General features: G+C 41.4%; 2 protein-coding genes across 2 annotated transcripts; both read right to left on the bottom strand.

The window, feature by feature from the left end:
* Positions 1–590: 590 nt before the first annotated feature.
* On the bottom strand, positions 591–1,539 carry LOC123258326 (craniofacial development protein 2-like). The gene is made up of 2 exons (XM_044718194.1): positions 1,006–1,539; positions 591–713 (listed from the first exon to the last, which is right to left on the bottom strand). Exons 1-2 carry the CDS (start codon positions 1,537–1,539, stop codon positions 591–593), a joined length of 657 nt encoding a protein of 218 aa, XP_044574129.1.
* Positions 1,540–10,511: 8,972 nt separating this feature from the next.
* LOC123258325 (craniofacial development protein 2-like) lies at positions 10,512–11,351 on the bottom strand. The gene has a single exon (XM_044718193.1). It carries the CDS (start codon positions 11,349–11,351, stop codon positions 10,512–10,514), a length of 840 nt encoding a protein of 279 aa, XP_044574128.1.
* Positions 11,352–11,964: the final 613 nt, after the last annotated feature.

Genomic DNA, 11,964 nt, shown 5'->3' with positions numbered 1-11,964 from the left:
ATACTCGTAAATGACTGCTCACTTTCCCATATATCTTTGAAATGCGGGTGCAATGGTTCGGCCATTAGTTGCGGGTCAATCTGGAGGAGTTCGGCAGATATGCCGTCCTCTCCAGCCGCTTTGTTGCTCTTTAACTTCCTGATTGCATCTCGTATTTCTCTGATTGAGGGAGGGGTTGGGGGTATCCTAACGCTGCAGTTGGGTACGATACTTCTGAAGTCGGGCTGTGTGTTGCCTGGTTGCTCTGTACAGCTGATCTCCATGAAGTGTTGCCTCCATCTCTCAAGTTGAGCATCGTCGGCTACTAGGAGCCTACCGTCTGAGTCTCGAATGGGTTGGGTTTGCCTCTGGTAGCTTCCAGATAGCTTGCCTATCAACTGGTACAGTGAGCGCATGTTGTTTGTATTTGCTGCTCTTTCTGCGTTTTCTGCAATGCTGTCCAGTACGGCTCTCTTGTCGCGTCTAGCTGATTTTTTCACCAATTTGTGTGAAAAAACCTGTGTTCTTCTCTGGCTCTGCCGTCGTGATCCGCTATCGACTTGAGTCTATTCCGTCTACTGATGAGTTCCCATGTGTCCGCCGAGATCCATTCAGAGCAGCTGCGTTGTCTCGTGCCAAGCATCTCCTCTGCGGTACTTCTCAGTAGTCTGCAAGTTTGTTCCCAAGGGCAGTTCCGCTGTGGTGTCAACTGTTCGCGTAGTGCTGTTGCCATTCTGGAGGATAGGGTAGTATCTCTGAGTCGATGTATATTCAGGGGGGTCGGTCTTCTTGTGGCCCTGGTGGCAGTGTGCTTTCGTTGGAGTTTGATTGAGATCTCTCCAACTACAAGCTCGTGGTCACTGTCTATTGACGCGCCTCTCCTATTGCGTACACCTCTCAGCGAACGCCTCCATCTCTTACTTATGCACAGGTGGTCGATTTGGTTGCGGGTATTTCCATCTGGAGATGTCCATGTATATTTATGAACTTCCCTGTGGGGAAATACTGTTCTGGAAGGGGAAATACTGTTCTGGAACTTCGCGTGCCGATACCATGCCGGCCCATGGCTGATTCCAATCCGGTGTTGTTGGGGCCGACTTTCGCATTAAAGTCACCCATGAGAATCTTGATGTCGCCTCTTATGACCTTGTTGAGGGATGAGATGAGTGCGTTGTAGAAGTCGTCTTTGATGTCATCGCTGGCGTCTTCTGTTGGGGCATAGCATTGCACGATGGTGATGTGCCTGGCGTTGCATCGGAATCTGGCGGTGATGATTCTGTCAGAGACGGGGTTCCAGGAGATAAGTGTCTGTTTAAATTTCCTCGAAACATAAATCCCTACTCCATTTCGTCCACCATCACTGCTTCCGCTATGAAACACTAGATTACTTTGTGATGTTGTTGCTCCCTTCCCACTCCATCTCATCTCGCTGATGCCAGCAATTGCGATCTGCAGTCGGTCCATCTCGTTCTCCAACTGCGCCAATCTGGATGGCTCCATCAGAGTCCTAACGTTCCATTGTCCAATTCGTGTCCGTTTCGAGATGCGAAGGGTCGTCATCGGTTTTGGAGTGTCATTTGGTTCGATTGTACTTGTATTTGTTCTTGTAATCATTGTTATTTTCGTTCGGCCCGGTGATTGGCCGGACGCGACTTATCCCATGTAGTGGGGCTGCCACTTGTCGACATCTGGGAGTTCCGCTTTGGACTTTTTCATAAATATCATGCGAAATTATAATAATTCATAATTTTTTTTATTTATCAGGGGTCGGGATCGAACCCACGACCTCTTGTTTGGTAGGCAAATACGCTACCGCTGAGCTGGCAAGAGGCCATTGTGAATTGCTTACAATTACACAGTATAAATATTACAAGCCGAAAGTGTAATATTCCTGATGCTTGGAAGAGAGGAGTAATCGTTAAGCTACCAAACAAGGGAGACCTCAGTGACTGTAACAACTGGCGAGGGATCACCCTGTTGAACACCAGCTATAAAATATTAGCGACCCTGCTGAACGAACGACTTATGGAGAAACTAGAGCCAACAATTCGAGATGAACAAGGAGGTTTTAGACCACTTAGGAGCTGCGTAGACCAGGCAAACACGCTACGCACAATAACCGAACAAGCCGTGGAATGGCGTTCGCCACAATACCTTCTATTCATCGACTTCCAAAAAGCGTTTGACTCAATAGACAGGGCGGCGATATGGCGTGCACTTGCAAGGAAAGGAGTGCCAATCAACATCGTAAACATAGTAAGAGCTATGATGATGCGGACCTGGCAGTACTGCACAACGGAAAAATCAGTGCACCCTTTCAGACGAACACTGGCGTCAAGCAAGGCTGCCCTCTATCACCCCTACTGTTCAACCTGGTGATTGATGAGATCATGAGAGAAGTAAGCATGCATCGACGCGGGATAACTTGGAGCTCCACACAACACCTTGAAGACCTAGACTACGCCGACGATATATGCCTCCAATCACACAGACTCATCGATATACAAGCCAAGGCGTCCGACCTCGAGAAGAGAGCCAACGCAGTAGGCCTCTCCATCAACGCATCAAAGACCAAGGCGATGCGGTTTAATAACTCCAACCAAGGTAGCATCACCATCAGCGGTAAAACAGTCGATTTTGTCGACCACTTTACCTACCTTGGGAGCTTTATTTAATGTTCCAATTTTTGCATTAATAAAAACTTGCACCGTTAGATTTCTATGTATGATTACAATTTATTTAAATGATTTATTTTATATATAGAACCGCACACGACATATGTATGTGACTGCGTAGGGTTGAAGACCGAATTAAAAAAAGAAACGTCGGAGCGCGGCTCAACGCTTGATGCTGCGGAGCGACCAAGAGACACCGCGAGAGAGCGAGACAACGATAGCGCACTACGGCAGATTCAGGTAGCGGATTGAATTCACGAAAGCGGGCGGCGCGTTTAGAGACGTAAAGATTAAAGAAAAGATAAACAAATTCAATAAACGGCCAATCTTTCCGGCGGCTGATGGACCCGACACATACTGTTGCTTGAATTTTCAATTTTCGATGGCGGTGCGTATTTCTGGAATATGGACTTTCATGGAAACCAAATTGGTGTGCCGGAAAAATGTTTCGGGCTCTGATATATGGTGTTATGGCAAAATATTACACATGTCTTGAAAAACTTGGATAGACTGAATTATTGGTTGGCAATGCCAACTTGGCATATATTGGCAGAATTAATTGGTGTACCGGAAAAATGTTTTGGGCTCTGATATATGGTGTTATGGCAAAATAGAACACATTTCTTGAAAAATTTGGATAGACATGAATTACACAGGCCAACAGAAAAAAATCTCCACGCATAATTTCATCTGCTCCATAACCGTGAAGCTCCCCTGAACCAAAGTCCAGAACAAACATAGGTTCTATCACCCACATTTTCCGCGGTGCACCTAAGAGAGGAAATTTATTAAATTTTACCATATATTGAATTATGTAGTGCCTAGTACATATCATTTTTAAAATGTATGTGTAGCAACTAAAATTAAAAAATGGTATCTAGCAGTTATATCTTTGGAATACTCATCCAAAGTTGAAATCTCCTATTTTCTACATTAATGTTTGGTCTTCTATGATTTTTCTCTAAACATTTTTCTATGGGAGATTTTTATTATCTTATTGAAATCAGTAGATCATACTATGTTTTAATTTTGGATTTATATATATAAAACTTTTAAAACCACAGCGCAACGACGGTCGTAAACACAGATTTCCTTTAAATATTTATCCGCAAGAAATAGTTGGAAATGAAAGTTCCTCTGCATCTTCGTCAAGCGTTAAGCTTGTTGAGCGGCGGCCTTCTCCCGGTGCCAATGCAATGCGTTGAATTGCAGTATCATTATTTTCCAATAATGTTTCATGGCCTCCGGGATTTAAATTTTCCTCGAGCTCAACAACATTTTGGGATTGGTGCTGCTGCTGAAGAAGTTGCTCTACCGCTTCGCGATCAGATTCATCCGCAATAAAAGGAATTTCATTACTTCCTTGAAGTTGTGCTAGCCATGACTCGTTAAGTGAAATGTTGTGCTTTCTGTAGAGCTCGGTATTCACTAAGTACCGTACAGCTTCAAGGACCCGAGCGGGTGGAATAGTTTCAGTCATGAAATTGTGAGCGTACTCTATCCTCCTTTTTAAATGGACTTGGATGACATGAGTAGAGTCGAAATAGCGCGGAAGCGCAGTCACAATGTCAGGAAGTGAAATTGGAACGTTCCCCACAGCGCCTCGGATACAGCATTGCCTTTCATAGCCGAGAGAAATAATCCTCATGAAAGGGATTCTCGGTGAAATCAGGCGGTCTTCGAGGCAAGTGAGTTCATTTAAGCACTCGGGGATTTCGGGAAAGTCGAAACCATTCGAAAGCAGAATGATGAAAGTTTGACTAAAGAGACGGCATGACGGCAGGTGTTGCAAAAATTATATTTTCTGGACGGACTGGGAAATTTTCTCGACAAATAGAAAGCGTGGCCAAGGTTTAGGAGGGGAAATTTAGAGGAGATAGCAAGGATTTATAATCCACTTACCTGCGAACGGAACCACGTTCCTCCACAGCAGACACAAATTTCCGTTGGTCCTTCCTTTATGTTCCTGTGATAAAGATCCCTCGCCGATGATCGAATCCTATGACGCTGTAGTTCCCGTTCCTGTTCCATCTCATCCTCAGAAAGGGCTGCTCTTGCGTCCACGTTCCTTTGTGACTGCCTTTGGGAGGCATCCAGTCGGTTTTGGGGGTCCATCCTAAAGTTGATTAGCCGATCCTCTGCCATTTGCCGAATTTGTTCCTCCCGAATCCTCCGCTGTTGGCGTGTTTCCCGTCGTTGCGATGGGATTTCTCCCGGTTGCTCTCCTGTTATTGGCATCCATTTCCCGTTCTCGCTTCCTCTCCTGTTCCCTTGCACGTTCCTCCGAGTCCTGCCGATGATAAGCGCGCGCTGCGGCATCCCGAATCCGTTCAGGAATTCGGTACTCCGGGTCGGTCCTCCGAGCGGCATGGTCAGCAGTGTTTTGCACCTGCTCTCGTCGTCGCTCCTCGGGGTCCTCTCGGCGGGTCGCGCGCGCCACCATATCCCGAATCCGTTCGGGAATTCGATGGTCCGGAATGATCCTCCGAGCGGCATGGTCAGCAGTGTTTTGCACCTGCTCTCGTCGTCGCTCCTCGGGTTCCTCTCGGCGGGTCGCGCGCGCCTTCCATAAGAATTGTTAGGTTGAAAGTTTTGGGTGATTAGACTTACCAAATTGTTTCAAATGTAATTTGAAAACTATTTATGAAATAAACTTTTACTAATTTTCACTTTTATAAATATACTTTTTCACACTTATTTTTGCACTTAAAAAATTTTTGCACTAAAAAAATACTTTTTTCACACTTTTAAAAAATACTTCCGGCAGAGTAACGTCGTCACTCGATAAATTTTTGTCATCTTCCAATATCTTCCAATATATAGCCAAGTTAGGTAATATCCAAAATAATAAAACATTGTACGTTAACCCTTTAGGGTTACGCAATTTCCTCCGTTTTTTAAAAGGCAATAAAAACCATGTTTTATATCTACCTGTTGTGCAATTTTAGGGTTAGAAATATATGTAGTAAAAATTTTTAAGGTCATTTTTATCCCACTGGACCAACCAGAAATAAGCTACTACTACCTGTGATTATAGGTGCCAAAGTACCGTGTTATGTTACGGTTCGTACCTGTGATACCTGTTATGCAATTTGTCCCTTGCACGTGCGCTTGCAATGACCCTTGCACGTGTTCATTGATTCGAGGGATAAATTCCATGGGCAAATAAAAACCCCTATATATAAAATTTTAAGGGATGCAGGCCCAAAATTAAATGTATTTAAATTTTATGATCGTTAGTCCTACAAAATACCATTATTCGATATCAATATTCTGATAACGCTACTCTGGGTGTGTTTAACTAAATGGGCTAAATATGTTTTTTAAATGGATTATGAAAAAATTTACCATATGAATATTTAACTTGATAGCAATTTCTGCAAGGGTATATCAACTTCGGCTCCGCCCGAAGTTAGCTTTCCTTTCTTGTTTAAAATCACATTTACGTTAACACGTAAATCACTTAGACCACAAAGATTGAAAATTTTATATATTTACGTTACGTGACCCACATGTTTTATTCCTGGTTTATTAATATTTAAAAAGTAGATATACCTTTTTTAGGAAATTTAAATTTCCTTTTTATAGCATATTTTTTGAATAATTTGTGCATATTTATTGCATATATTTAGCATACTTTTAATATGTATTTAAAATTCTAATATTTGAAAAATGTAATGTATGGATAAAAAATAAGAAGCCATGCAAATTCCATGCAGGTCTAGTAATAAGGTTCTGTGTGGGGGACTTTGTGCTGCCTAAAAAAAGGGAGAGATAGCAAACGAAACTAGATCCTAAGTTCAGAGGACCTTTTTTGGTGGTCGAGGTATTGGACGGAGACCGATACGTTTTAAAGTCTACACAGAACAATAGGCATTACAAGTACCCACACGAAAGTTTGCGAAAGTTACTGGAAGAGCAAATTCCAGAAGAGCTTGATGTAAATTACAAATAACAATATCAGTTGGAAAAGTCTGTTGAAAAAGAGAGTGTTCGTGAAGCCATGTAATTGGCCATGTATGAACGAGAGTTGCTTTAGAAATGTGTTTGGTGAATTCGTGAAGCCATGTGATTGGTGATGGACGAGAGTTGCTTTAGAAATGTGTTTAATGAATTCCTGAAGCCATGTGTTGGGCGATTGACGAAAGATGTGTTTGATGAATTCGTGAAGCCAAGTGTTGGGCGATGGACGAAAGATGTGTTTGATAAATTCGTGAAGCCAAGTGTTGGACGATGGACGAGTAATGAGATTAATGAATTTGTGAAGCCGTATTCTTGGGCGATGGACAATTTAATTTGTTAGAAAATGTGTGAAGCCAATGTGTTTGGCGAAGAATTTAAAAGTTGGCTTGTAAAAGTTTAGTTATGTATTTTGGATTACGAAGTAACGATTTTAACTGATTAATATATAATTTGAAAACGATTAATTGTTCTTTTGTTTGGAAATGGTTTATTAGAGAACATAAGAGATATGTTAAAAATAGAACTTTAGTTATGTTAATGAACATTATATGAAGTTAAGAATATGTGTGTATATTTAATGTAGATAATTAAGTGGAATTTTATGAAGTTAGTTTAGGGCAAAGCGGGAGCGCAAGTAAAGCTCTCACTTGCGCTCTCCCATGAATTCGCCCCGCTTCGCCGCACTAGATAAGCTAGGCTTAAGTTTTTGTTGATATGAATATATAATCGAATTTATAACGTTGAAAAGAGTGCACGCAATTTTTCATTTTCGTTCGTCTTTTTTGCAATAATTTAATTCTACAGCCACCATTTTTTCCTTTCGTTTTTTTTGCGACGAGATAAACTAATCTCAATTAACATTTTGGCGCCCCCGGGTGGACTGTAGTGAATATAATTTAATAAAAAAGCAACAAAAAATAGTGACAGTGACACAAAACATATATAAACAATATATATATAACATACATAGAGTTGCTCGCGCCGGTTGTGGTAGTGAATTCACGATCAGATTCATCCGCAATAAAAGGAATTTCATTACTTCCTTGAAGTTGTGCTAGCCATGACTCGTTAAGTGAAATGTTGTGCTTTCTGTAGAGCTCGGTATTCACTAAGTACCGTACAGCTTCAAGGACCCGAGCGGGTCGAATAGTTTCAGTCATGAAATTGTGAGCGTACTCTAACCTCCTTTTTAAATGGACTTGGATGACATGAGTAGAGTCGAAATAGCGCGGAAGCGCAGTCACAACGTCAGGAACTGAAATTGGAACGTTCCCCACAGCGCCTCGGATACAGCATTGCTGTAGAACAGCATACGTAGAAAAAATAGTAGAGCAAAAATAAATAACAACATATATAAAAGTTCTAAAAATTTTATTATAAATATATGTGCTACTCTACATGTACTGCCTGTAAATAAAATAAAAAAGAAAATATTTATATTATTTGAAATCACTGTCGCCCCCTACCCCTCGCTCTCGAATTTAAAAATCTTCAAAAAAATACTAAAGTGCAGCCAAAAATTATTTAAAGATAAATAACGGTGCATATATATTTAGTATACATACATATATATGCAGCGATAATATTCTCGTTCTCCCACCGTTATCCGCTGCTGTATGTATGTATGTATATGCACTTTTTGGCGCCTATAGTTTAACGGTCCGCCAAGTGACGCGCTCCCCTACAATTTGTGCATATTGGTTTCGGTGTCATTGGCAACCAACTATTTTTTTTTGGATTCTCTGTGCTTCGACTATTAATAATTCGTTATCAATTAATTAATCAATTTAGATTTTTTTTTGTAAATTATTTAATAAATTATTTATTATATTTAAATAAGATTAATTAATTATTTTCGTTTTCGCATTAAAATGAATTAAATTCAATAAATTTTTAAATAAATTTCTAAAAGTTATTTATTTTAGTAAATTTTTGATATTAATATTTTAAAATTAATAAAAATTTAGATAAATTAATAAAATTACTTTAACAAAAAATTTAAATAAATTAATAAAATCTTGAATTTGCATTGTTTTCGGTTTTGTATTGAAAAAAAAAAATATTTTTAAAATGGAAAGTACTAAACAAAAACTTAATTCCACAACTCTTATTGACTTAAAGAGAAGATTAAATGTCAAAGTTAAAAGCATTCGCCGGTTGGAGGAACGTTTGGAAGATGGATCACTTCCTCTAAATAAAACCGAGCTAGAATGCAGGCTTCAGGTTTTAGATGAGGCAATTTCTAAAGCAAATGACTAGTCCAGATCGAGCAAATAGATGAATTGGATGATTTCGGAGCCGAGTTGGAAGAATTAGGAATAACTTCCAAGGCAAGGATCATGTCCTTATGTAATGCCTTTAATTCAGCTGAAGACTCCCGTTCAGCTACTGCAATTTCATGTATGATGTTTTCACTTTTATAAATATACTTTTCACACTTATTTTTGCACTTAAAAAATACTATTTCACACTAATTTTTGCATTAAAAAAAAGACTTTTTCACACTTTTAAAAAGTACTTCCGGCAGAGTAACGTCGTCACTCGATAAATTTTTGTCATTGACTGATCTGGGGATTAATGGATCTTCCAATACATATCCAAGTTAGGTAATATCCAAAATAATAAAACATTGTACGTTAACCCTTTAGGGTTACGCAATTTCCTCCGTTATTAAAAAGGCAATAAAAACCATATTTTATATCTACCTGATCTACCTGTTGTGCAATTTTAGGGTTAGAAATATATGAAGTAAAAATTTTTAAGGTCATTTTTATCCGACTGGACCAATCAAAAATAAGCTACTACCTGTTATTATAGGTTATAAAGTACCGTGTTATGTTACGGTTCGTACCTGTGATACCTGTTATGCAATTTGTCCCTTGCACGTGTCCTTGCAATGACCCTTGCACGTGCGCTTGCAATGACCCTTGCACGTGTTCATTGAAGCGAGGGATAAATTCCATGGGCAAATAAAAACCCCTAAATCTAAAATTTTAAGGGATGCAGGCCCAAAATTAAATGTATTTAAATTTTATGATCGTTAGTCCTACAAAATACCATTATTATTATTATTAATGCTATTAGAGAATTGTACAATGGGGAAAAGACCTGGCTGATCTCTCTTTCGAGGCTGGGTGGGTTTGCTTAGAGACTACATTTAAGGATCCTTATCCTTCTCAGTAGTCTGCAAGTTTGTTCCCAAGGGCAGTTCCGCTGTGGTGTCAAGGATCCTTATCCTTAAATGTAGTCTCTAAGCAAACCCACCCAGCCTCGAAAGAGAGACCTTTCCTACACTAATTAATTCATACTCGTAAATGACTGCTCACTTTCCCATATATCTTTGAAATGCGGGTGCAATGGTTCGGCTATTAGTTGCGGGTCAATCTGGAGGAGTTCGGCAGATATGCCGTCCTCTCCCGCCGCTTTGTTGCTCTTTAACTTCCTGATTGCATCTCGTATTTCTCTGATTGAGGGAGGGGTTGGGGGTATCCTAACGCTGCAGTTGGGTACGATATTTCTGAAGTCGGGCTGTGTGTTGCCTGGTTGCTCTGTACAGCTGATCTCCATGAAGTGTTGCCTCCATCTCTCAAGTTGAGCATCGTCGGCTACTAGGAGCCTACCGTCTGAGTCTCGAATGGGTTGGGTTTGCCTCTGGTAGCTTCCAGATAGCTTGCCTATCAACTGGTACAGTGAGCGCATGTTGTTTGTATTTGCTGCTCTTTCTGCGTTTTCTGCAATGCTGTCCAGTACGGCTCTCTTGTCGCGTCTAGCTGATTTTTTCACCAATTTGTGTGAAAAAACCTGTGTTCTTCTCTGGCTCTGCCGTCGTGATCCGCTATCGACTTGAGTCTATTCCGTCTACTGATGAGTTCCCATGTGTCCGCCGAGATCCATTCAGAGCAGCTGCGTTGTCTCGTGCCAAGCATCTCCTCTGCGGTACTTCTCAGTAGTCTGCAAGTTTGTTCCCAAGGGCAGTTCCGCTGTGGTGTCAACTGTTCGCGTAGTGCTGTTGCCATTCTGGAGGATAGGGTAGTATCTCTGAGTCGATGTATATTCAGGGGGGTCGGTCTTCTTGTTGCGGGTATTTCCATCTGGAGATGTCCATGTATATTTATGAACTTCCCTGTGGGGAAATACTGTTCTGGAAGGGGAAATACTGTTCTGGAACTGGAAGGTCTGGCATAAGTCGATCAGCCTGTCTCCATTGTCACTTCGCGTGCCGATACCATGCCGGCCCATGGCTGATTCCAATCCGGTGTTGTTGGGGCCGACTTTCGCATTAAAGTCACCCATGAGAATCTTGATGTCGCCTCTTATGACCTTGTTGAGGGATGAGATGAGTGCGTTGTAGAAGTCGTCTTTGATGTCATCGCTGGCGTCTTCTGTTGGGGCATAGCATTGCACGATGGTGATGTGCCTGGCGTTGCATCGGAATCTGGCGGTGATGATTCTGTCAGAGACGGGGTTCCAGGAGATAAGTGTCTGTTTAAATTTCCTCGAAACATAAATCCCTACTCCATTTCGTCCACCATCACTGCTTCCGCTATGAAACACTAGATTACTTTGTGATGTTGTTGCTCCCTTCCCACTCCATCTCATCTCGCTGATGCCAGCAATTGCGATCTGCAGTCGGTCCATCTCGTTCTCCAACTGCGCCAATCTGGATGGCTCCATCAGAGTCCTAACGTTCCATTGTCCAATTCGTGTCCGTTTCGAGATGCGAAGGGTCGTCATCGGTTTTGGAGTGTCATTTGGTTCGATTGTACTTGTATTTGTTCTTGTAATCATTGTTATTTTCGTTCGGCCCGGTGATTGGCCGGACGCGACTTATCCCATGTAGTGGGGCTGCCACTTGTCGACATCTGGGAGTTCCGCTTTGGACTTTTTCATAAATATCATGCGAAATTATAATAATTCATAATTTTTTTTATTTATCGGGGGTCGGGATCGAACCCACGACCTCTTGTTTGGTAGGCAAATACGCTACCGCTGAGCTGGCAAGAGGCCATTGTGAATTGCTTACAATTACACAGTATAAATATTACAAGCCGAAAGTGTAATATTCCTGACGCTTGGAAGAGAGGAGTAATCGTTAAGCTACCAAACAAGGGAGACCTCAGTGACTGTAACAACTGGCGAGGGATCACCCTGTTGAACACCAGCTATAAAATATTAGCGACCCTGCTGAACGAACGACTTATGGAGAAACTAGAGCCAACAATTCGAGATGAACAAGGAGGTTTTAGACCACTTAGGAGCTGCGTAGACCAGGCAAACACGCTACGCACAATAACCGAACAACCCGTGGAATGGCGTTCGCCACTATACCTTATATTCATCGACTTCC

The sequence above is a fragment of the Drosophila ananassae genome, unplaced genomic scaffold (genome assembly GCF_017639315.1).
Source record: "Drosophila ananassae strain 14024-0371.13 unplaced genomic scaffold, ASM1763931v2 tig00000166, whole genome shotgun sequence".
Taxonomy (NCBI): Eukaryota; Metazoa; Arthropoda; class Insecta; order Diptera; family Drosophilidae; genus Drosophila; species Drosophila ananassae.
The sequence above is the reverse complement of the archived record's forward strand: the minus strand, read 5'-3'. Positions and strand labels throughout refer to the sequence as shown.